Below are 26,690 nucleotides of genomic sequence, written 5' to 3'. Positions count from 1 at the left end.
TGCAACCAATCAGATTTGGCAATGGGATGACACCACTGTTCATAGTCAAATGAAAATGAAGATACCACTTCTGGATTAGTTATGTGAATCATCCCAGTCAATCAAGGATTAAATTGTGAATGGGACAGTATATCACAACTTTGTGTGTCATTCAGGTTTCACAGTTACTGATGGTAAATTATTACTACTATCATTTATTAAATTTGTATATCATCCTTCACCCATAGACCTCAGAGTGGTTTACAACAATGAGAGAGACGGTCTGAATCCAAATTACACAATCTATGTTCCCAGTGGATGAGAGATCATGTGGTGAACAGAACACCACCACTATGGGATGAGATCACTTGAGGGCAAATACACTCATTTGAGAAAGAATGAATGAGAGTGGACAATGTAAACTGGGAAACATCTTCACAAGGACTGTCAGAATGGGGGGCGGGGTCCTTTACATTTTGACACTATAGAAAATGCTCTGAGAAAATGGTGAGTCATTTTGACTTAACCATAGTTTATCGCATCCAAGCTCAGCTACCTGGTGTGGACTGTTTTGATGATTCATCACATCACTAATGAGAACAAAGTCTAGGTGCATCTTCACAATGCTTATTTTCATGGCAATGCTTTTTGGTGGGAGGGTGGAAAGGAAAAGCCTTTTCACTCTTTCACACTCTTTCACCCCCCCCCAACCCCAAAAAAAACACACATCCCATTTGTGCTGGGGCAGGGAGCTTTTCACACTGACCAATCAATCCAGAGCCAGTTTGAAGTCTGCATCATGATATTGGTTTCATAATTTTTGACCTGGCAACATATCGCAAATCATGCTGTGTGTGTGTGTACTATGCAAAAATCTCAATGTGGGGAAAACCGTGAAGCAGCCCATGCTTCTCTCGATTCCTGTAGGTCCTGTTAACTCCGCTAGCTCAGGTCTCCCTTGCCTCCTGCAGGGGGCAGTAAATCACATGAGCAGAATCCACTGGTATCTCACTCAGCCCTACTGACAACCATTTACTCTTATTTCTTCACCAGCAATCGGAGAGCATCCTCAAAAGCAACAGCATAGCCTGGAGTAAGGGTGATGGGCAGGCCACATATCATAAATCGCTTGGCTACCCAAATCCACAGCATCATTCCTCACCTCGCAGCATTCAATGCCAGGAGTTTCTCCCTTACTCTATCAAATCATAGGCCCTCCACCTCCATTCTAGTAAAGTAAAGGTAAAGGGACCCCTGACCATTAGGTCCAGTCATGACCGACTCTGGGGTTGTGGCACTCATCTCGCTTTATTGGCCAAGGGAGCCGGCGTACAGCTTCCGGGTCATGCGGCGAGCATGACTAAGCCACTTCTGGTGAACCAGAGCAGCGCACGGAAACGCCATTTACCTTCCCACCAGAGCGGTACCTATTTATCTACTTGCACTTTGATGTGCTTTCGAACTGCTAGGTTGGCAGGAGCAGGGACTGAGCAACGAGAGCTCACCCCTTTGCGGGGATTCAAACCGCCGACCTTCTGATCGGCAAGTCCTAGGCTCTGTGGTTTAACCCACAGCGCCACCCGTGTCCTGGATCCACCTCCATTCTAATGATGCCCAAATGAGGGGGGTGGGAGTTTCTGGAACTCACTCCCTTCTTGATAGATGCACCCCTCTTCTTTCCCCTTTATTTCAAAAAGGGGGAAACAAACAGGTCCAAATAAAGCACTATAGTCTGTCTTTGTTGCTGTTTCCACCAGCTCTAAACTTGCTCCCAAGCACATTGTAGAAGCACGCTGCCCTGGTGCCTGGGGATGTACACATAGTATTACTGTAAGTGTGCCGGCATAAGTCTTGACAATTCTCTTACAATCAGTGAATGTTCAGCCATTGTCAGTTTAGTTCTCTCCCCCCCATCCCCACCCTGGTGACAAGGACAATTCGGAAAGCATAAAATATGTGCCATGTAGGGATATTGGCAGCTTTGATGGGTTTTGACAGTGTGCTTTTTTGCTGTTTGTGTTTGAGATAGATGCCTTAAAAAAAGAACAAACAAAAAAAACCCAAAACCTTTTTTTTAAGAAAAGAGGTGGAAAATTGGATTGGCAAGGCTAGCTTTGAACACCATTGTCTTTTGAGGTTGACACGTCACAGCTGCACACGGCATTACCAGTTGAAAATGGGGTTTGGAGGCATGCAGTGACGGTTGCCTTTCAGCTGTACATTCATCCCCAGGTAAACTCAGGCATCCACTGTATTGAGGCAGCTTTGAAATCAATTCATGTGCAGCAAAGAAAAAATGAAATTGGGGAAAGAGGAGCTCAAGCTGTGATGTTTATAATGCCTGGAGTAGTGGAGAGAGAGAGAGAGAGAGAGAGAGGAGTCACTTAAAGTTCTGACCCAGCCATCATGGAATGAGGTTGTTGTTGTTGTTGTTGTTGTTGTTGTTTAGTTGTTTAGTCATTTAGTCGTGTCCGACTCTTCGTGACCCGCTGGACCAGAGCACGCCAGGCCCTCCTGTCTTCCACTGCCTCCGCAGTTTGGTCAAACTCATGCTGGTAGCTTCGAGAACACTATCCAACCATCTTGTCCTCTATCGTCCCCTTCTCCTTGTGCCCTCCATCTTTCCCAACATCAGGGTCTTTTCCAGGGAGTCTTCTCTTCTCATGAGGTGGCCAAAATATTGGAGCCTCAGCTTCAGGATCTTGGGATGAGGTAGGAACCACCTTATATTACACCAGAGAATTTGGTTGAGACCAGTGCTCTGTTCTCACAGGAGATGGCTCTTCAGGTCTGTCAAACCAAGTCTTTTTTATGGACTGAACCTGGGACCATAAGCAAGGAAAGCATGTGCTCTCCAACTCAGCTAGGGACCCTCCCCAGATCCACCCTGTAATGTATTTCTGTTGGTGTTTATCCTTTGATGCTATGGCCTGTCGGCTATGCAAATAAAGTCTATCTATCCCCAGATCCACCAACTGCAGGGATTCAGTGACATCCATGTGGGCAATGCTATAGGTACAGTTTCTCATAACGCTCTAGAGGCCTGGGGTGGGAGAGGCAAATATCTCGTTTTCCCATCCTTAAACCCATGCCTTGCCAAGGGGGCAAGGTGTTCTTTGGGAATCTGGCTGGCACTTTAACAGGCTTTATGTGTTTGATAAGTATGTAGCAGAAAACAAAGGAAAGCAGATCTTTTACAGCCTTTGGAGTTGCTGGGAAATCTTCTTAGCAACATTATCAAAGTCCTGATAGCCAAGTTATCTCCTCTCATTCTTCCAGTCTCTTAAGGTTTGTGTTGGGACCTCCACTAAGCCAGGGCTCTACTTGGCTTTATGTATTGTTTTTAATGTCTTAGAATGAAATCAGCACACTTTCCACTGTCCTGACTGCAAAGCCAATGGGTGACGTCAAAGGACTGGCTAATGGTCGAGGGAGATAGGTCATCGGTCCTGTGCTAATCTCTTGCACCCAAGAAACCTAACTGCTGCCCAGTGTCATATTTGATTGCCTTAAGGGAAGCTCACCGCCCCATTATTGTACTCATGCTGTGGTCTTTACAGAAGTGCACAGCTCTTACTCATGACATAATATATTTCTATAGCCAGTTAATTAGACAAGCAGTCTAATTAAGTAGTTTCAGGCCTCTAAATAAACTCTACAAAAGGCACCAAAAAGATGACCTGTTGGAGGTCATGATAGTAATATTCTTCCATGTGTTTCCCATACTGTTCAGTGTTCCACATTTCTGCATTAGTTTATGATTTCCCCCCCTTTTAGAAGTCCTCATGCAAATTCATCCACGTTTTAGTGTGAATTTCTCCTAATAGGCAATGTTTTGTATGCCATTTCCCCTGATATATACACATTTTTGTGAAGCAATTTCTCCCGTCTCATTGGAAAACTATAAAATATATATAGACAAATGTAATGCTGTTTTGTATGTTATTTTCACTAATATCTGCACGTTTATGTGCACAGTACCCTGGCACACTTTCCTTGGCAGTGCATGGCAAAAGTCAGAGAAGGCTGGCTGCGTTTCAGTTTGCATATTCTCTGGCAGGTTCATCTTTAAATTCAAACTGAGTTGAATTTCTCTCCCATCCCTAAGTTCAGCTCAGATGGTTTCAGAGAGGGGAAATCCTGCAGCAGGCAAGGATGTAGTCCTCCACTTCATTCATAATGTAATGCATTACTTTGGGCAGATACCCAAATTATGCAGTCCCCCCTTTCAGAGGAGGTATAAAAACATGTTTTGAAGTCATCCACCTGCATGCATCGAACACTGCAAAAGTCTCGATTCAATCATGCGTATAATCATATCAAGGTTTCCTTCTGGAAAAAAAGGATTTTATCAATGTGTACTTCCCCATTGGCATCACAGAGTGAAGATGCAAATAAACCAGAAAGTGCAGGTCCATATTTCAGAATGAATTCTATACGTTCTCTCCAGTATACCCAGAGAACTGTGAAGGAGTAAGATGGGGGTGAGTATGAAGGGAATCCAGTCATTCCTAGTAGAAGAGAAGAGTGGAGAGCCAGTGTGGTGTAGTGGTTAAGAGCGGTAGTCTCGTAATCTGGGGAACCGGGTTCACATCTCCGCTCCTCCACATGCAGCTGCTGGGTGACCTTGGGCTAGTCACACTTCTTTGAAGTCTCTCAGCCCCACTCACCTCACAGAGTGTTTGTTGTGGGGGAGGAAGGGAAAGGAGAATGTCAGCCGCTTTGAGACTCCTTAAAGGGAGTGAAAGGCGGGATATCAAATCCAAACTCTTCTTCTTCTTCTTGGCCATGCTGAGAGACCACACCTTCAGATAGAGTATTTTCTTTCCTGGAAACTAGCTCTGAAGCCTCATGCTAGAGAGTAGGATTAAGGCTGGAGAGACCCAGGTTCGAATTCCCACTCAGGCACGAAGCTCATTAGGTGACGTTGGGCCAATTGGCCAAACCTACCTCACAGGAGTTTTGCAAAGAGAAAATTGTGGGAGAAGAACCAGGTATGTTGTATTACGCCACTTGGAAGAAAGGTGGGAGACTGAGTAAGGAAACAAGAGAAGCTAATTGCAGACAGGGTGTGGGGCCACTGAAGTTGGGGGGCTGGTGTAGGGGGGGTGAAACACACCTTCTCTCAGCACTATTGTTTCCATCAAACTCAGAGCACTCCCATATGCATGCACACAGCTTCTTTAAAGATTAAAACGAAATACCAGGAGGCCCCAACACATATCTAAGTATTTGTGAAAAATATGAAAATTGCAGGGACGTGGGTGGCGCTGTGGTTGCCGATCAGAAGGTCGGTGGTTTGAATCCCCGCGACGGGGTGAGCTCCCGTTTTTCAGTCCCAGCTCCTGCCAACCTAGCAGTTCAAAAGCACATCAAAGTGCAAGTAGATAAATAGGTACCGCTCTGGCGGGAAGGTAAATGGTGTTTCCGGGTGCTGCTCTGGTTCGCCAGAAGCGGCTTAGTCATGCTGGCCTCATGACCCAGAAGCTGTATGCCGGCTCTCTCAACCCGTAAAGCAAGATGAGTGCAGCAACTCCAGAGTCGGTCACGACTGGACCTAATGGCCCCTTTACCTTTACCTTTTATGAAAATTGCAAAGAAGCCAAGATGAAGCAGCAGTCCTTTGAAAAATTGTAGCAGAGCGATCATAGCGCAAAACATCAGTGGGAACGTCTCAAGCACAATGATACCACTCCCAATCTAATCTCAGTAGATTGTCCAAAATCCACTCTTCCCATTTCAACCCCCCACAAAAGGCCAAAAGTATGGTGCAGGAGATCAGTAATTAGCCATGTGTCTACCTTAGCACCAAGTACTGACCTAGATAAACCAGCACAATAGGAAAAACCAGCACAGAGGATCCCACCAATTCTAGTCTGGAGAGTTGGAAGAACCCCTAGAACAGTATATGGGGTAGAGGTGGGGTAGATTGTTCTGTCTGGGAAGCAGAAATGCTGACAGAACAATCAGAAAAGTGTGACACTGAATTCCTCCCTGCGTCTTTATGGAGCATTTTTCATCCCCAGCCCTTGTTTTTCCACCCAAGCTAAGTGATTCTGTTCTCCCAATTCGCCAGTTTCCTGCTACTGGTTCCGTGCCACTCCAGGAAAACCTCTTTTGATTTAATTAGCTGCAACGTTAATGGGGGTGGAAAACAAAGTACTCTAATGACGCTTGCAGTGCTAAATCATTTATGGGAGATATGGTAATAAAACTCTTTCAAAACATGGCACAAAAGACAGAATACCCTTCCCCCGCTTTTAATCAGAAAAGAAATCCCTACGTTTCTCCTATCAGAAGGCAATTTCCACCCCCTGAGGAGCTGCCTCCCCTTCATGGATCACTGCCTTGCCGTGGCGAAGGGGCTTGAAGAACTCAGAGAAGCTATGAACTATGCCGAGCAGGGCACCCAAGATGAACAGGTCATAGTGGAGAGTTTTGACCAAACGTGATCCACCTGGAGTAGGAATCGGCAAGCCACTCCAGTATCCCTGCCAAGAAAACTCCATGGACAAAGACAACAGGTATATAAAAGTTATGACGCTGGAAGATGAGCCCCTCAGGTCGGAAGGCGTCCAACATGCTACTGGGGAAGAGCGGAGGACAAGTACAAGTAGATCCAGAGCTGATGAAGCGGCTGGGCCAAAGCCGAAAGGACGCTCAGTTGCGGATATGCATGGAAGCGAAAGGAAAGTCCAATGCTGTAAAGAAAAATATTGCATAGGAACCTGGAATGTAAGAACCATGAACCTGGGTAAGTTGGATGTGGTCAAAAATGAGATGGCAAGAATAAACATTGACATCTTGGGCATCAGTGAACTAAAATGGACGGGAATGGGCGAATTCAGTTCGGATGACTATCATATCTACTACTGTGGGCAAGAAACCCGTAAAAGAAATGGAGTGGCCCTCATAGTCAACAAAAGAGTGGCGAAAGCTGTACTGGGATGCAATCTCAAAAATGATAGAATGATCTCGATACGAATCCAAGGCAGACCTTTTAACATCACAGTAATCCAAGTTTATGCACCAACTACTGGTGCTGAAGAAACTGAAATTGACCAATTCTATGAAGACTTACAACAGCTTATAGAAGTGACACCAAAGAAAGATGTTCTTCTCATTATAGGGGATTGGAATGCTAAAGTAGGGAATCAAGAGATAAAAGGAACAACTGGCAAATTTGGTCTTGGAATTCAAAACGAAGCAGGGCAAAGGCTAATAGAGTTCTGTCAAGAGAACAAGCTGGTCATCACAAACACTCTTTTCCAACAACACAAGAGACGACTCTACACATGGACATCACCAGATGGGCAGCATCGAAATCAGATTGATTATATTCTCTGCAGCCAAAGATGGAGAAGCTCTATACAGTCAGCAAAAACAAGACCTGGAGCTGACTGTGGCTCAGATCATCAGCTTCTTATAGCAAAATTCAAGCTTAAACTGAAGAAAGTAGGAAAAACCACTGGGCCGGTAAGATACAATCTAAACCAAATCCCTTATGAATACACAGTGGAAGTGAGGAACAGGTTTAAGGATTTAGAATTGCTGGACAGAGTGCCTGAAGAACTATGGATGGAGGCTCGAAACATTATACAGGAGGCAGCAACGAAAACCATCCCAATGAAAAGGAAATGCAAGAAAGCAAAGTGGCTGTCCAATGAGGCCTTACAAATAGCGGAGGAGAGAAGGCAAGCAAAATGCGAGGGAGATAGAGAAAGATACAGGAAATTGAATGCAGAATTCCAAAAAATAGCAAGGAGAGACAAGAAGGCCTTCTTAAATGATCAATGCAAAGAAATAGAGGAAAACAACAGAATGGGAAGAACCAGAGATCTGTTCAAGAAAATTGGAGATATGAAAGGAACATTTCGTTCAAAGATTACCATAATAAAGGACAAAAGTGGTAAGGACCTAACAGAAGCAGAAGACATCAAGAAGAGGTGGCAAGAATACACAGAGGAATTATACCAGAAAGATATGGATGGCTCGTACACCCCAGGTAGTGTGGTTGCTGACCTTGAGCCAGACATCCTGGAGAGTGAAGTCAAATGGGCCTTAGAAAGCATTGCAAATAACAAGGCCAGTGGAAGTGATGGTATTCCAGCTGAACTATTTAAAATTTTAAAAGATGATGCTGTGAAGGTGCTACACTCAGTATGCCAGCAAGTTTGGAAAACTCAGCAGTGGCCAGAAGATTGGAGAAGGTCAGTCTACATCCCAATCCCAAAGAAGGGCAGTGCTAAAGAATGCTCCAACTACCGCACAATTGCACTCATTTCACACGCTAGCAAGGTTATGCTTAAAATTCTTCAAGGAAGGCTCAAGCAGTATGTGGACCGAGAACTCCCAGAAGTGCAAGCTGGATTTAGAAGAGGCAGGGGAACCAGAGACCAAATTGCAAACATGCGCTGGATTATGGAGAAAGCTAGAGAGTTCCAGAAAGACATCTACTTCTGCTTCATTGACTATGCAAAAGCCTTTGACTGTGTCGATCATAGCAAACTATGGCAAGTTCTTAAAGAAATGGGAGTGCCTGATCACCTCATCTGTCTCCTGAGAAATCTCTATGTGGGACAAGAAGCTACAGTTAGAACTGGATATGGAACAACTGATTGGTTCAAAATTGGGAAAGGAGTACGACAAGGCTGTATTTTGTCTCCCTGCTTATTTAACTTATATGCAGAATTCATCATGCGAAAGGCTGGGCTGGATGAATCCCTAGCCGGAATTAAGATTGCTGGAAGAAATATCAACAACCTCAGATATGCAGATGACACAACCTTGATGGCAGAAAGTGAGGAGGAATTAAAAAACCTTTTATTGAGGGTGAAAGAGGAGAGCACAAAATATGGTCTGAAGCTCAACATCAAAAAAACGAAGATCATGGCCACTGGTCCCATCACCTCCTGGCAAATAGAAGGGGAGGAAATGGAGGCAGTGAGAGATTTTACTTTCTTGGGTTCCATGATCACTGCAGATGGTGACAGCAGCCACGAAATTAAGAGACGCCTGCTTCTAGGGAGGAAAGCAATGGCAAACCTAGATAGCATTCTAAAAAGTAGAGACATCACCTTGCCAACAAAGGTCCGTATAGTAAAAGCTATGGTTTTCCCAGTAGTGATGTATGGAAGTGAGAGCTGGACCATAAAGAAGGCTGATCGCCGAAGAATTGACGCTTTTGAATTATGGTGCTGGAGGAGACTCTTGAGAGTCCCATGGACTGCAAGAAGATCAAACGCATCCATTCTTAAGGAAATCAGCCCTGAGTGCTCACTGGAAGGACAGATCGTGAAGCTGAGGCTCCAATACTTTGGCCACCTCATGAGAAGAGAAGACTCACTGGAAAAGACCCTGATGTTGGGAAAGATGGAGGGCACAAGGAGAAGGGGACGGCAGAGGATGAGATGGTTAGACAGTGTTCTCGAAGCTACAAACATGAATCTGACCAAACTGCGGGTGGCAGTGGAAGACAGAAGTGCCTGGCGTGCTCTGGTCCATGGGGTCACGAAGAGTCGGACACGACTGAACGACTAAACAACAACAACGAGGAGCTGCCTGACCAAGCTCCTGATTTTGTCTCTTGCCAAAAAAAAGCAAAAAGCAGTTTTTTCGGTTAACGTACTGAACATTTTTTGCCATTTTTTGCCCTTTGTACTTCTAGAACTGAGCCCAGACAGGCTCTTGAAGGTACTACAGAAACAAAAAACATAAATGTAAGCATGACATTTAAAAAATGATTAATTAAAATGCAAAAATCCATAAAATACTAGTACAGTGGACGCTCGGGTTGCGAACATGATCCGTGCAGGAGGCACATTCACAACCCACAGCGCCGCATCTGCGCATGCGCAGGTCGTGATGTGGTGCTTCTGTGCGTGCGCAAAGCATGATTTAGCGCTTCTGCGCATGTGCAAGCACCGAAACCCGGAATTAACCCATTCCAGTACTTCCGGGTTCAGCACTGTGCGCAACCCGAAAACACGCAACCTGAAGCGTCTGTAACCTGAGGTATGACTGTAATGCAAATCCATAAAATACAGTGGTGCCTCGCAAGATGAAAAGAATCCATTCTGAGAGTCTCTTCGTCTAGCGGTTTTTTCATCTTGCGAAGCAACCCTATTAGCGGATTAGCGCTATTAGCGGTTTAGCGGCTATTAGCGGCTATTAAAGGCTTAAGGGATTAGCGGATTAGCTGCTAAAAGGCTATTAGCAGCTTAGTGCCTTAGAAAAAGGGGGTGGGGAGCGAAAAAAAATCGCAAGAATCGCAAGACATTTTTGTCTTGCGAAGCAAGCCCATAGAGAAATTCGTCCTGCGAAGCGTATTGAAAAACAGAAAACCCTTTCGTCTAGCGGGTTTTCCGTCTTGCGAGGCATTCGTCTTGCGGGGCACCACTGTACTAGTAAAGCAGTTTTACTTTCCCAGTGGTGAACAGGAATACTAATGGGGGAGGATTGTAGTTCAGTGGCAGAGCCTATAATTTGCATACAGAAAGCCACAGGTTCAGTGCCCATGACCCCTCAGCACCCCTCGCAGCCATAGCAGTGGCCTCGCAAACAGGCCCCACCCACTTTGGTTCCCCACTCACCACTTCTTTATGGGAGACCAATCAACTGAGTAGTGGGGAAACAGTGAAAAACTTTCTCGGGGGCATTCAAGTGACCCGGATCTTGTTCTCATAGAAACAGGAAGTGGTGCCATATTGAGTGGAAGGGGAAATGGGTCTGAACTTAGAGGGATGCATGGATCCAGTAACATGTTGAAATGTTGTACTGAAGGAAAGGCTCTCTGGGAACTTGGGGCTGTGTATGAAAAAGTGAGAAGCTGTGATGGCTTCAGGGTTTTTGTGACAATGCCAGTATTTTCACGGCAGTTGGCAGGTATGAGCTCACCTTTGAAATTTGCACTTCAAATTTCAAATTCAATTTTTTTGGTTGGAATGCACTTTTGCATTCCAACCAAGGCATGTGTACTCTAATGGGGGAAATGTGCTTAAAAATTCAGAAACTCGTGAAAATGACATAGTGAGATTGATTTACTTCTACCAGTATATATTCTTCACTATTATTAAAAAAAATAAAAATCAGAATGGCTACAACTAATATATTATATTGGGGGGGAGGACGTTTGTATAGGGCTACAGCTCTTGAATGCAGAAATGCTCCTCAGCCTTCCCTTGAAAGGAGCTCATCTCCTTTTCATTGGGGGTCAGTTCCACACACACCCCACACCCCATGTCTGTGTTGCTTGGCCAAACTTAAAAGCTTTAGCAGACAGAAAATGCCTCACTGATAGGTTCCAGATCTCCAAAAGGAGGCAGCAATGAAGGCTGACAAGAGCCCTATAAGATGCGATCTCAGATCCTGTTTGGAAATTGGAACAGGCCGTTATCTACATTCCATGTTTTAATTAAAAAGAGAAGACATCCCTTTAACTACACCTGCATGTTATATAAAGCACTCAGGCGCCAATTAAGAAGGAGACAGATGGAGACAGGTAAGGCGTGTAGAGCGTAATTTTACAACATGGACTCCTTCAAAAGCAATTTAAATTCACCTGGAGGAGGAAAAGCATCTCTTTAAGGAAGGGAACATATTATGGCACCAAAAAGAAACTCTGAGCACGCAGCTGTTCAACACCTAATGTCCTTGATGCAAGCCTAGCAACTCACATGGCAATAATTGCCCATGAAATTCACCATGGGCTAAGTCCCAACTGGAGAATTTTGGAGCACTTAAGTACTCCTGGAGTCTTGCTTATCTGCAGATGGACAGTATTTTAAGAGCTGATTCCTCATGCTACATTTTAAACTCATGTCTGCAAGCCCACAAGTCATTATATGACTTGAATTACAAGCCCTTTCCAGAAATGATACCTTAGTGTAGCAGGAAGTGCCGTTGTTACCCATTCATTCTCAGAATCTGAACCATATCCTATCCATCACAAATATATATATTTTTAAATATTTTATTAGTTGAATATGAGAACAACATATACTCAAATACAAGCAATCAAATACAGTTTTCCCCTAACCCCCCGCAAAAAAAAAAACCCAGCCCCAACTACTTCCAGGTAATTACATTAGTAATAAAGGTAAAGGGATCCCTGACCATTAGGTCCAGTCGCGGACGACTCTGGGGTTGCAGCGCTCATCTCGCTTTCTTGGTCGAGGGAGCCGGCGTACAGCTTCCGGGTCATGTGGCCAGCAAGACTAAGCCTCTTCTGGTGAACCAGAGCAGCACACGGAAACGCCGTTTACCTTCCTGCCAGAGCGGTACCTATTTATCTACTTGCACTTTGACGTGCTTTCGAATTGCTAGGTTGGCAGGAGCTGGGACCAAGCAATGGGAGCTCACCCTGTCGCGGGGATTCGAACCACCGACCTTCTGATCGGCAAGCCCTAGGCTCTGTGGTTTAACCCACAGCACCACCCGTGTCCCTACATTAGTAATATAATCAAACAAAAAATTATTTCTACAGTTGCTGGTTTAAAAAATATCATTCCACATGCTCCCATGTGTCTTAGGTGATTTAAATGCATGTTCTTTCTTTGATGCATATGTAATAAAGGAGGACCACGTTGTGTAAAAGTTATGTTGTTTTCTTTCACGTATCCTTTCTGTTAACTTTTCCATCAAAATTAATTCCCAGACATAAGCATACTAAACTTCATATATTGCGAAAACGGAATGCTGGACCAGATGGGCCATTGGCTTGATCCAGCAGGGCTCTACATATGTTCAGCATGGCCAATGTTCAGGGGAGATGGGAGTTGCAGTCCAAGAACATCTGGCAGGTCACCGGTTCCCTGTCCATAATATACTGGCTCCAGTGCTGAAGGTTCTGTATAACCAGCATGACAATCAGTCAGAGGTAGAGGAGGAATTCAGATCATTTTTGCACTTTAATACAAATCAACCCAATCTGCACTTCCAGAAACAATATGCAAGCCAACCCTTTGAATTAGCACAACTCCAAATTTGCAGTGCAATAAATGATGTGCATAAAAATTCATGTGAGTGAAAATTTCAAATGGAAAATGCAGTATATTGGGGGAAGCTGCTTGCATAAAAAGTCTCTATGTATAGGGAAAACGACACACACAAAATGTGTGTATTAGGGAAAAGGCTGCACTTTAAAATGCTGATACATTTTAAAATTTATTTTAAAAACCAGAAACTGAAGTAGGAACAGAGTGAACTGGACTTCAGGTCAGAAGAATGAAAGAAAGATTGAAAGTGAAATTGACAGATTTGTGCGTCCTAGCAGTCAACGATTCCATTCTTCTTTCAGTAGAATGGCTCCCTTTCAAAAGTGGGAAATGAAACACAATAGGCAGATCTTTGAAAAGGGCCCATTCATAAGAGCCAAGGACTTTGGCTTTCCGAATAGCAAACTAGGTGAAAGAGCCCAGTCTGTTGTAGCTGCTGTTTTTGAATGGGGAACAATGTGTGATCTGGCATGTGTTTGCAACAAGAATGTAGAACAATTTGGAAACTGCAAACATCTTTTCATTGCAATCATTGTATAATCTGTCTTAGCAGCTAAATATCCCAAACATGAGAAATCCCAAACTGGAACCAGAGTGGGTTTATTTGATTAATTGACTGAACATGCATATTTTTCCCAAATGAAAATACATTAACTCTCAAGGGGAAAAGAACGTCGGTTGGGCTGGGGGATGCTGTGGTCCTCCAGTTGTTCTTGCGATCCAAGTTCCATTAGTCCCAACCAGTCTTCAGAGGTGATGGGAATTAGAACACAACTAAATCTGAAGGGACACATATTTCCCACCCCACCCATATTTTAGATGATCCCCACACATATTGCAGCAGGGGGCCTCTTAGAGTAATGCCGTATTTCTTGAGTCCAACTCAGATTCCAAACACTGCTGATTCACCGGAGGCAAGATTTCCCCCCAGTCTTGCTGTTGTGCTCTTGTCAAGCATCTGGCCAGTCACTGTAAGAACTGGAGGCTAGACCAGAAAGGCCACTGGTTTGATCTAGCAGCCTCATCTTATGGTCTTATGCACATAGAACCCATCTCTCTATGACTGGGGGGGAAGCCTCTTTGAAGATGATACCTACAATCCAGAGTTTGTCTAAATACTTGCTTATTTATTTATTTGCTGTTAAGGTGGTACCTAGGGTTAAAGCCGCTTCAGGTTACAGACTCCACTAACCCAGAAATAGTACCTCGGGTTAAGAACTTTGCTTCAGGGTGAGAACAGATATCGCGCAGCGGCAGCAGGAGGCCCCATTAGCTAAAGTGGTGCTTCAGGTTAAGAACAGTTTCAGGTTAAGAACGGACTTCCAGAATGAATTAAGTTCTTAACCCGAGGTACCACTGTATTGTTTTTACATTGTTTTTGTAAGTACTTCATAAATGATCTCCAGTCTTTTTAAAAGTCTGTATTGTCGTTGTCTCTAAGTCTTTCAGTTAGTTTCGCCATTTCAGCATATTCCATCAATTTTAGTTGCCACTGTTCTTTGGCTGGTGTTTCATCACTTTTCCATTTTGGGACTAGCAATATCCATAGCTGTCAACTTTTCCCTTTTCTTGCGAGGAATCCTATTTGGAATAAGGGAATTTCCCTTAAAAAAAGGAAAACGTTGACAGCTATGGCAATATCCTAGCTGCAGTTGTAGCATATATGAAGAGTTTCTTCTTCTCTTTTTGCATGTCTTGACCTGAAATGCCTAATAAAAATGGTTTCTGGTCTCTTAACAAAGGTTATCTTAAACCTTTAAAAAAAATAACCAGGAATGAAACCCAAGTGCAGAAAGAATAACGTAATGAAATACAAGGTAAATCACAGGTACGAACAACAATCAGTAAGCAGAGGAGCTAAAACAAGCGCCAGCCAGCCAAACCGCAGGGACTAAAAGACCAATATAAGAGAGAGAGAGAGAGACAGACAGACAGACAGACAGAGGGAACAGAAAAGCATACTATAGCAAGGGAGCCACCACCCAAAAGGCCATCCCATCTGGGTGAACCTCAGGACATTTGACAACATGAACACATGGAGAAAAGCTTACCTTAATATTGTAGTTATTATAATATGCCTCTCCAGTTTATCCTTCCCAAGAGGGGAATTGTAAAATATAAAAAACAATAAAAGCCACATTATTATACTTTTTATTATTATTAATTGAGAAGCAAGATTAAAAATAACCTTTTTGGAAGAGTCTAATTTTTCATATTTACTTCTCTTTCCTATTTTGGCAGCTGAACTGAAAAATCTGTACCTAATTGGATTTATGATGCACAAGTATCTGTAGGTGATAGCCAAAATACTAATGCATGAAGTGGGTTTGCGAAGAGATGTAGGGACACCAAGCAACTTTTATGAAGCATGGCATATATATATATATTTACTTCTTATAGAAACAATATTGAAAATTAATACCTGCCATCAAAGGCTGTAATAAACATCAGAACCTGTAGAAAATTGAAATTAAGGGTGGTCTTCATCTAAGTTCCACTCAGATTCATTGAATTTAATGAACTTAAGTTAATCATGTCCATTAGCTTCAAAGAGTCTACTCTGAGTAGGGCTAGCATTGGATACATCCCACTGTTTTTTTTATAGTAGAACTTGTGGTTATCCGTTGTTTTTCCTTCTGTCAGGTAGGAGCTATGATATATAATCTTTCACTTTTGTGTCTTCTTCTTGTTTACAAATAAACATCCATGTGTACAAATCACCCATGACATATGTGAAATCATAAATAATCATAATTATGCTATGTAATTGTTCATTATACTGAAAATCATTATGTTTTAAAACCTAATAAAAAATAAAACAAATGCCAGGACAAAATTCAGAAAACGAGCATCCATTAAATAGATTAGAGCCCCAGGAAGACTTGTAGGACTGTATGAATTGTTGGAGCACCGCGAAAGAAAGCAATGTCTGCTGTGCTAAGATTTTACAGATCTCTTTAAGGCAAGGATAGGGAACCTGTGGCCTTCTAGATCTTGTGGAACTACAATTCCCAGCACCCCTGGCTATTGGCCATGCCAGTTGGGGCTGGTGGGCAGTGGAGTCCACCACCACTGTCTGGAAGACCACAGTTTCCTCATCCCTTCTGTAAGGGAAAAATCACTGTATTTTTATTTTGATAAGCGCTATTTATAAAGACAGAGCTATTCCCATCTGGAAGCGTATCTTATTTTTAACCAACGTCATAGTCTTTTTATACAGTGTTGCCTGTCGAATGCATGTTTTACCGTATTGGCCCGAATATAAGCCACACTTTTCTCTCCCCAAAAAATTCTGACCGTAAAAAGTACGGCTTAAATTTGCGACCTTACAAAAATTGGCTTTTACGATATCGCTGTAGGGTTTTCTTCTACATTTGCCATTTACGGGTATGAGTGCCTGCGGAATTATAAGGGAGCGGCTTATATTTGGGTATTCCCCCCCCCTTGAATTTTAAAGGTGCGGCTTATTTGTGGGTACGGCTTATATTTGGGCCAGTATGGTATTTCAAAGGTTGTTGGGTTTTTCCTGCTGACTCTTAGCTGACGTTGCTTTCCCTTTCGTTTTCCTTTAACCAGCTGACAAGGTCAATGACGACTTCTACTCCAAACGGCGCCATCTCTCGGAGTTCGCTGCAAAGGGGAACCTGCCCCTCCACCCGGTGCATATGGAGGACGACCGCCCACACATCCTCGAGGGCGGCACCATGAAACACAACGGGCAGAAGTCGAAAGCCTCCAAGCCACACATGCACCCTTTAGCGTACAAAACCTGGGACCCTAGCGACCAGTCCCTCCGAAGGCATGCCTATGCAACCAAAGGGAGGAACCTCGCAGGTGATCCGGCGGGGAGTGATCCACTCACGACGCGGAGTCAGCATTACTTACCCACACAGCCATACTTCATCACCAACAGCAAGACAGAAGTGACTGTTTGAGACCAGCTTTCTTCTTACTCTTTTTTTTTTAATTAAAAACAACAACAAGGGGAAAAAACACAAACACAACTGGAAGAGATAAGATCAGAAGCTCGGAACAAGGAGAGGTGGACATTCCTGGTGGAGGGGAGGCGGCAGTTCCTGGTTAAGGTAGCCAGCTATGAGCCGAAGATTGGGTTAGCGCTATATAGCAATATACACCGAAGGTTGTTTGAACTCCATTTGTATTTTACACTGGAAACCAACCCCTTGGGACTGAACCTTTCTTTCTTTCTTTCTTTCTTTCTTTCTTTCTTTCTTTCTACTCCAAATTCAAATCCATGATGAGAAGTAGCACAATCTAGAGACACCATCCATCAGCTTAAGAACTTTTTCTGCAACGTCCCTGCCTTGGGCTAGATGGGCATCAACGCAAAATGATACATCAGGGTGGGAGGGACATTGTGAAGTTCGGGGCTTTCTTTTTGTACAAATTTTAAGATCTGTGGAGAAGAAGGGGAAGCTGAAACAAAGAGCAAACGCCTGGGTAGAAATCCTTACGTTTTAGTGTTTCCTTTTCTTTTCTTTTTGTACCGTCACTAAAGAAGCAAGCAAGCAAGCAAAAAATATCTATATACATACAAAACATAAGAAAAGACTCACGCGAAACCTGTGAAGACTGTTACAGTGACAAGCATATGGAGACTTTCTAGGAAGTGGAAAGCTCACACGAGAGATGATTTTAGCCCCCACTTTTATGTCTTACATTTTTCAGGACTTTTCAGGGGGTGGGGGTAGGGCCAGAAGCAGCAGGATGTTGGTGGGGATTCGTCACCCCAGTCTAAGCTGCCCTATCTATGGGCAATGAATAAAGCCAGTTGCTCTTCAGCCAGTTCCAAATTTTTCTTACCCTGATTCCCTCTCCTCCGTTTCCTGTTACTTTGGACTGAAGATAAATAAGCGTGGGTGGTGCCTTTACTGTATTGCTAACGTTTAATGATCGTCTTGTTTTTAAAGTGAAACCTGTACCAACTTACGATTCTTTCCTCATGTGTGGGACTCAACCAATCAGGTGTCCTTCCGTCCATTTTGCTGCCAAGAGAGAACATGTTTTACTGATGTGTCGTGTTTTTGCCAGGCCAGAAGTTGCTCTCCTGGCCTGCCTCTTCGCCTATTGAAACAATCTCTCCCTGCCTCAAATCTCCCCAGTATGAAGATTACTAATGGGGTATCTTCTCATAGTTGCTGAACTTCAGTTCTTATCAGCCTCAGCCCAGCATGGGGGATATTCAGAGATGATGGGAGCTGTGGTCCATCATCATCTGGAGAACATCACGTTGGCTATCCTTGGCTTTCAGCCTTTCATTCCATCTTTGCATTTATGCCAATGTTCCTTCGTTAACTTCTTTTCAGCCTTTCTCTCTCTCTTTCCCCCATATGGTTAATCCCTTTTAAAAGGTCCATATGTTTTAAAGGGAGTGTCACATGCTACCATTTCCCATAAAGGAAGCCTGCATGTAAAAAAAAAGAACAAAAAATATATTTTTATTAGTTTCTCATTATTGATATGCATTTGTTCATGCTAATATACCCATCTAAATGTGAGGCATGCTACTCCTGGGATGATAAAGGACATTTGGATCAAGGCTGAGGTTGAACAAGCATGCAAGAGTTGTGTCTGCACGCTTGGGAGCCAATGAACTGAAAACATAAGATTTTTACAATCACTGTGCACTAAACTCCGCCACTCTCCGGAGAAAGCAAAACTCAATCTCATCAGGGATGGTGACAGAGTCCGGCTTGCTCACGTAGCTGTTGGGGCCCAAATGCCTTGGCAGGGCCCACTGATGCTAATGGTTTGCCTCCCTTCTAATGGTTTGTTTTTCCTTCCTTTCCTTCATACATGTCCCATACTTGCTCATTGCATCTGCACACCTGTGGCCCATAAGCGATAGGGAAGGAGAGGGAGGTGTTTTCGTGATGCTGGGAGACTGGTACAAGCATTGTTAGGGGCGGCCCTGTGAGGTGGCCTGAGCCCTGGGCCTCCTTCTGTCATATATATATATTTCATTGTAAGGTGGCCGGGCACACTGCAAAGTGCAGTGCTGCTGAGATCCCTGACACCGAACACCTTAATTTGTTTATTGCATTTATCATCACATTTATATTCTAACTTTTCTCCAAGGAGCTCAAGGTAGAACAACAAGCTCCAAGGTGGAGCTCAAGGGTCTCCTAACAACTCTCAGCATCCTCAACAAACCATCATTCCCAGGATTTTTGAGGGGAAACCATGACTGTTTAAAGTGGTATATTGCTTTAAAAGTATAGTACAGAAGGAGCCCCACAGCCCAATGCTGGTCTCATTTAATTCAATGGAGCTTACTCCCCATTAAAAGAAAATATAGGATTGCACTCCTAGACACTCCACTCCACAAATGTGGAGGGTTTTGTTCTCCATTGCGCTTAAGTTCAATTTATGAGCCAGCAGAAGTACAACCATACTTTGATTTATGAATATTTATTTAGAAGAATTGATATACCGTTTAATTAAAAAAAAACCAGTCTATAAGCAATGTACATAAAACAAGTGATGAAAACAAGTATTTCTTATTTTATTTATTTATAACAATATAAAATAATTATCAATGCTACACAGATAAAGCCAGCAGAAGTTAAAAACAAATACTGAATTATATATCTGGATAGGCTTGTCGAAATAAAAAAGGGAGCATTTAGCAAGGCATCTAAAACAGTATAGCAAGGGTGCCTGCCCTTTGTTTTCCTGCCTGAATGATATCGATAACCTCTGTTGTGTTTTGAATGTATTCTCCCCCACCCCCATTATGCATGGTAGTGCACCACAAATGATAACTCAGAGCACACCCCAGCTCATGTGTGTTTAAAATTGATTTCCCTAGGCTTAAAATTGATTTTCCTGGACAAGGTCTGGATTGTGCCCCTCCATGTTCTATAAATCTTGGGTGTAGGTTTGTGCAGTAGTGGCAGTTGCTCATTGGGACTGGTAGGGTGGAATGCAGGAAGACCAACAGCAGATGGCGCCAGAGCCAGTCAGAGCCAATTAATTCTCGCTTTGTTCCCTGTTGAGTCATAGATGGACAACATTAAGGCTAAGGAGGAGGACGCTGGTAGGCTGTGCTCTTGGACTGTCTGTAACGTAAGAAGAGAGGCAAGGGGTTGGTTGGTTGGTTGGCTGGTTGGCTGGTTGGCTGGCTGGCTGGTTGGCTGGCTGGTTGAAGGCAGACTGAAGCTGGTGGGCCCTAATGGACCAGCCTACACAGAGTTTGTAGAAGGTTATGATAATTCTCACAGGTATTCACAATGGAGAAGATATTGAGTTGGAAATAAAGCTCTGAAAAGGGCAATGAAAATAATCAAGGAGATGGAGAAAGGTTTCAACATTTGAGATGCTGTAGTTAAGAGGAAGGCTGAGTGACATGGCAGAAGTTTATAAAAGTATGTATGGCATGGAGAAAGTAGGTAGAGAAAAGTATTTCTCCTCTCTCATAACACTAGAATTTGTGGATCTCCAAGGAAGCTGAATGCTGGAAGATTCAGGACTGATGAAAGAAAGTACCGTACTTTTCTGTGTATAAGACTAGGGGGTTTTGGGGAGGGGGCGTTAAAGTATGCTAAAAAGTGGGTGTCGTCTTATACATGGATAGCGCATAGGGTGGGGGTGTGATTGGTTGCTGCCGTGGCTGTCAGAGGCTATTGGGCTGCGTGAAGGGCTGGTGTTGATTGGCTGTCACTGCGGCCATTGGGCGGGCGATTGGCAGCTTCTGCTAGCGTGTGGGTTAGCGATTTTCAGCAATTCCCTCTAAAAAAGCTCAACAACCTTGAGCAATTCCCCCCCCCCAAAAAAAGCCCTCAACAACTTTGTGCCATCTCCCCCCATTTTCTTAAATTTTAGTCCCCCAAAATAGGGGGCGTCTTATACACGAAAAAAATACGGTATTTCTTCATGCAGCACATAGTTAAACTGAGGAACTTGCTCCCACAGGAGGCAGTGATGCTCAGCAACTTGGATGACTTTAAAAGATAATGAGGCAAATTCATGGAGGAGAGGGCTATAGGAGACTCCTAGACACGATGGCTTTGCTCTGCTTCTGCAGTTGGAGACAACAGTGCTTCTGGTTGTTTTCTGCTGCTCCAGAGAAGCGGACACGGAGCAATGGATCCAAACTACAAGAAAGAAGATTCCACCTAAACATTAGGAAGAACTTCCTGACAGTAAGAGCTGTTCGACAGTGGAATTTGCTGCCAAGGAGTGTGGTGGAGTCTCCTTCTTTGGAGGTCTTTAAGCAGAGGCTTGACAACCATATGTCAGGAGTGCTCTGATGGTGTTTCCTGCTTGGCAGGGGGTTGGACTCGATGACCCTTGTGGTCTCTTCCTACTCTATGATTCTATGATTCTATGATTCTATGAATATCTGTTCCTAGAAACCCCAGGTTTCTAGGCTGCTAGGCTAGAGAAGCGGACACGGAGCAATGGATCCAAACTACAAGAAAGAAGATTCCACCTAAACATTAGGAAGAACTTCCTGACAGTAAGAGCTGTCCGGCAGTGGAATTTGCTGCCAAGGAGTGTGGTGGAGTCTCCTTCTTTGGAGGTCTTTAAGCAGAGGCTTGACAACCATAGTGTCAGGAGTGCTCTGATGGTGTTTCCTGCTTGGCAGGGGGTTGGACTCAATGGCCCTTGTGGTCTCTTCCAACTCTATGATTCTATGATTCTAGATGGGCCCTTGGCCTGATCCAGCTGACTTTTATTATGTTTTTTATTGCTTTTACAAGATTTAGGTAAATGGTGAGGAATGTGTAATTACCTTATCTGTAGTATACATTTAAAGCAATCTCAAAAAAAAAGCCATAGTTTCCCCCCAAAGCATCCTGGGAACTGGAGTTTGTTAGGGGTGCTGGGAACTGTTAGGGCACCCCTTTTCCCCTCAAAGAGCCACATGTTTTGAGGTGATTTAACCATCAATCCCTCTTTCCAGGGAACTCTCAGAATTGTAGGCCTCTGAGGGAAATAAGGGTCCTGTAACAACACTCAGTACACCCTAGTCCACTGGATTCTTCAGGGGAGGGAAGCCATGATTGTTTGAAATGGTATGATACGGCTTTAAACGTATAGTGCAGAGAGAGCCCAAAAACAAACCAATAGTTTTCAGAAATTAGTAATAAGAGAGGGCTGGAAACTTTGGCAGAATTTCACTCTTTCCTCATACAGAAAAGAATTCAGTCCCCAGTTTTAGGAAATATTTTCTCCCACTACCACCCACCATTGTTTAACCAGAGAGTCTAAGTTTAGAAGATATAAGAGATATTTAATATATTTCAATATTTTATATATGTATATAATAAAGGCACCACACTAAGTGGTGTACATAAAACAATGATTAGTGAAACACAGATAAAATCAGGAAATGTTAAAAAGAAGTGTAACTAAAATGCTGATGAATTTTATTGAGGACTTTTATTTTTTTATAAAAGTATATTGCAAATTGATGAGGAAAAATAGAGAAAATGAGTTTAAGACAGGGAAAACAAGCAGCTGAAAGAAACTGAAATTGACAGTTTCACCCGTCCCTAAGGAAAGTTCCCTGCCTAATTTTCACAGGCAGGGAGGTTGCAAATCATGGATTCTGCTAAACTAAAAGATTAACTCCTAGCAGATGCTGCCACACCAAAAAGATTGACTATTATATGTAATAATCATTAACTTATCTTTCCCCCAGTTAGCTAGTTTTTCCTAAAATACTACGTATTGTGCCCCAGCAATTATGAACATATAAAGCTATCTTACACTGAATCAGACCATTAGTCCATCTTAGCATTATGGACTCTGGCCATGATTCTTTGAGATCTCAGAAACAGAGAGGTGCCTCCAAATCTTTCATCCGGGGACCCTGTTAACCTGAGAAATGCATGCTGCCATGCATTCATGGTTGAGAAAAAACCTGCCTGACTTATACGTGTATCCTTGGAGAATGACGAGATTCTGCACCTGAAATCAGGTTCAGTAAACCTTTCACTGAAGTGTGCTCCAATGGGATCATCAATGATGGGTGGGGAAATCCTTTTGAGCCCAAGGACCGCATTCCCACATGGGCAAGCTTCCAAGGGCCGCATGCCAGCAGTGGGTGGGGCAACCCTTGTAGCTCCAGGTAAAGGGTTGCTTCCAAATAAGACCTACCCAGAGAAGACCCTTGGAAATGAATGGCTAGATGAGTCACGTCCAGTCATTTCTTTTTTTTTAATATAATTTTTATTCAGTTTACAAATAAAACAAATTAGTACAATTCATACAATTTTTAAAACCATTCTCACTTTTTGACTTCCCTCAACTTGGCTGGTACTCCTTCCCTTCTTACTTTCCCACACATTTCTGAAATCTCATCTAATTTATAAATTAAATCTTATTTCACCCCAATTTTAATTTTTCTTTTTTACAAAGCTTCATTAAAGGTTACAAGCGTTATTTGTTTTTCACTTAAATTATGCATATATTCTGAAAATTTTTCCCATTCTTCAGTAAATCTCTGATCTCGTCGATTTTGAATTCTTCCTGTCATTCTATCAAGTTCTGCAAAATCCATCATCTTCATCCAGTCATTTCCATGGGTCTAAGTAGGACTTTCTTGGAGGCATCCCTACACTCACATCAAGGAGGAAGCACTCTTACAGATCAGTCAAAAGAACTGGAAGTAGGTGTAGAAGAGGGCCAGTGAGAAGCATGGCCTGGGAAGGCAGTGTGGCTTGAGGATTCCTGAGGCAGAGAAGCCTGAAGGACTGTGCATGCCCCCATAGGCCTAAGGTTTCCCTTCCCTGATCTTTAAAGTCCCAGATGAATGGATGAGTACCAGGGGACATTTCTGATTTCCTTCTGCATCTCTCCCATTCAGTCCTTTCCGATCCCAACCACTTCCCACAACCTTAGGGCTGCCTCAGCGCTCAGCACAACTTCGCATTATATGAGTGACATTGTGCAGAAGCAATGGCTGAGGGCGCAGGACTCCTCTGTCACTCGTGCCTTTTCTTTCCCTGCTTTTGGTGACCATTTGGAGGGGAAATTCCATCGCTTTGGGACACCCACACCCACACACACCCTGCACCCCAGAAATGTGGCAAGAGGGTACATGAGCTTTCCCTGCGTCCTCAGTCACTGCTTCCTTGTGACGCACAAAGAGGCTTCGCCTTCAACCCTTGAACGGAATGTCGCTCTCAGTCCATGCGCTTTTGATACACACCGCAGCTGTGCTCAAAATAACCCACTCAAGATTTCCTTTGTGTGACTCGAGCATCTTTTTACGTGGAAGCTACTTTAGTAAATGTACGTTCTGTAAGTATACATGTGTTAATACTTGTTAACGATGACAGAGTTTGAGAACCACTTCCTACAACTAAACACAAAAAAGAAGAAGAAAATGTCTGTTTTTTAAAGTTGTTTATTTGTAAACATATGTATTCACTATATTAATATGAATTTCTTACTGGGCAATAAAAACTGATTATATGTGTGTGTGAACTGGTGACTCCATTTGTAAATGCTAGCTGCTTACGTGGGCCCTTCCTACAGGCGGCCAGAGCTGTAGGCATTTTGCTACTTGAGGTGAAGAAAAAGATGTTGCCCTCTCCTGTTCTTCCAACAGTACCTCAGGTATGGGAATCTTTTTCGCTCTGAGGGCCACATTTCCTTCTGGGAAACCACATGCCAGTGACAAGTAGGTAAACAGGCAAAGGTTGGTAGAGCAACAAACGTAAAGTCTGGTTTCGACACACACTCACACGCCCCTCTCTAGGTAAGCAAGAAGCATCATTGGCGCTCAAGGACACATTCTAGCCATTTGGGGTGAGAAGCTGTAGCCAACAGACTTCTGAGGGTCATATATAGAGGCCACACCCAGCACCCAGGCCTGAGGTTTCCCACCTCTTCAGTAACCAAATCTTACATAGGATAGTGTTCACCACACCTGAGCAGTGTACAGTAGGTTGCATGGCACTCTCACCATCTGGCACCCAAGGCAGCTTCCTCATTCTGCCTAACGGTAGAGCTGGAGCTGACCAAAAGGTACCTGGAAACTAAACAGCTGCAGATGGATATTGTCCTATCCAAGTCGCGTGATGTCCCCAGCTAATGGCATCTCCCTTTTGAAATGAAGATCAGGAATGTATTATTAATTAGCTGACTGATTGATAAACCACTTAATACCCGAACAAGGTTCCTAAGTGATTTTTAAAAGGATAAAAATCAGTTACAGAAACGTTAAAAGATAAACAACCAAAATTAAAAGGCGCAATAAAACAATCCAATCAAGACATTAAAATATAAACACCCATAATTAAAATGCACAATAAAGCAATCCAATTAAAGCAGCACAGCAATTAAAACAGGAGACAATTTATCAAATGAAGAGTAGAGTTTCTGGTGCCATTATTTCTTGAGATGAAAAGCAATTCTTCAAAAGCTCTGGAGAGCTACTCAAGACCTTTAGAATCAAATAGTGCTTCACTTCAAAGTGCCCCCAGCTGAAGTCTGAGATCACAACGCCTGACTCTTCATGCACTGCAGTCCTGATGACTCCTCCTTAGTCTTGTCAGCTTGCCTCTGAAGGCGAGGGAGACAGAATGACCCTGCACAGGCAATATGCACAGCCTCTTTAAACAAAGTTACTCAATCTCATAAAAGGGAATCTAATGAAGACAGATGTTGGAAGGTTCAGGCGGGACAAATTGAAGTACTTCTTCGCACAGTACACAGGTAAACTGTGGAGTTAGCTCCCACAAAAGGTGGTGAGGGCCATCAACGAAGATGCACACCTACATCTATGTACATACAAGGTCTTCCCAGCAGGTGAAGAAGAATGAAGTGCGTGTTTTTCAGTGGCCACTTGTCAAAGGTCATGAACAATTGGGATCCCCCAGTTCTGATGTAAGCACACAGATCCAGGATATTTCTCTATCCTGAAGACTCATGATGCCCCAACATGGGAGAGCAATTTACTCCTGGAGCTTCCTGAGAAAATGAGGGCAGCAAGCCATCTCTTCCAGGTAGTTTTATTAACTTCTGCCAAGTTGATTAATTGTTTCCATTTGAACTTTCTCATTCTCTCACCAACCACTCTCCGCACTTTCTACCCTTCACACAATCGCTGGCTCACATTCGACACTTTCGAACCTACTTTTGCGGCACTTTGTTCCCTTGAATGTCTTACTCAAAGACATTGCCCTTTCTGCCTTATGTTTTTCTGTTTATTCTGTTTGCAGCATTCCTTCTCACTCTCTCGATACTCAATATGCTCCAGTAGCATGAGCTTTGGGCCTGGATTTCATAGTACAAATTTCAAATCTGTTATCAGCTAGGTGGCCTTGGGGGCCCTTAATGTGGGTAAGGAAACCAGGTGCCGTTGTGGAACTCCAACTCCCATCAGCCCCTGCCAAGTTGTCTAAGGGATAATGGGAGTTGTAGTCTTCTCTTCAGAGCACATAAGGATGCTCTTCCTGTTCTCTGTGGCACATGGCCTGACTGCTTATTCGTATATTGATATAACAGTGAGCTGGGAGCTGAAAAGCTTCCAGCGAACTTAAAGAGGGATTAAGTCCTTCTGCCAAATTTTGCTTTGGGAACATTAGTCTATTGTAAAGCACAGATCCTGCTCATTTGCACCTTGCCTGCATTAGTCATCTCTGAATTCCTTTGCTTAGCAACATCACTCACACTTGCATTATAAATGTGCATTACTTGCTGCTAACTGGAAGTGAAATCTCACAGAGGAGTGGGAGA

The 26,690-nt window shown here is 43.4% G+C and overlaps 1 protein-coding gene across 1 annotated transcript in view; it reads left to right on the top strand.

The window, feature by feature from the left end:
• Nucleotides 1-17,507, top strand: part of SHISA9 (shisa family member 9) — a 241,896-nt gene extending 224,389 nt beyond the window's left edge. Inside the window, exon 4 of the mRNA XM_083412550.1 lies at nt 16,551-17,507. Within this exon, the coding sequence (XP_083268676.1) occupies nt 16,551-16,909 (359 nt within the window). The 3' untranslated portion in view covers nt 16,910-17,507. The remainder of the gene's footprint in view (nt 1-16,550) is intronic.
• Nucleotides 17,508-26,690: the final 9,183 nt, after the last annotated feature.

This window comes from Podarcis tiliguerta, assembly GCF_965153285.1.
Source record: "Podarcis tiliguerta genome assembly, chromosome: 14".
NCBI lineage: Eukaryota > Metazoa > Chordata > Lepidosauria > Squamata > Lacertidae > Podarcis > Podarcis tiliguerta.
Note: the sequence above shows the minus strand (reverse complement) of the source record. Positions and strands in the feature narration are given on the sequence as shown.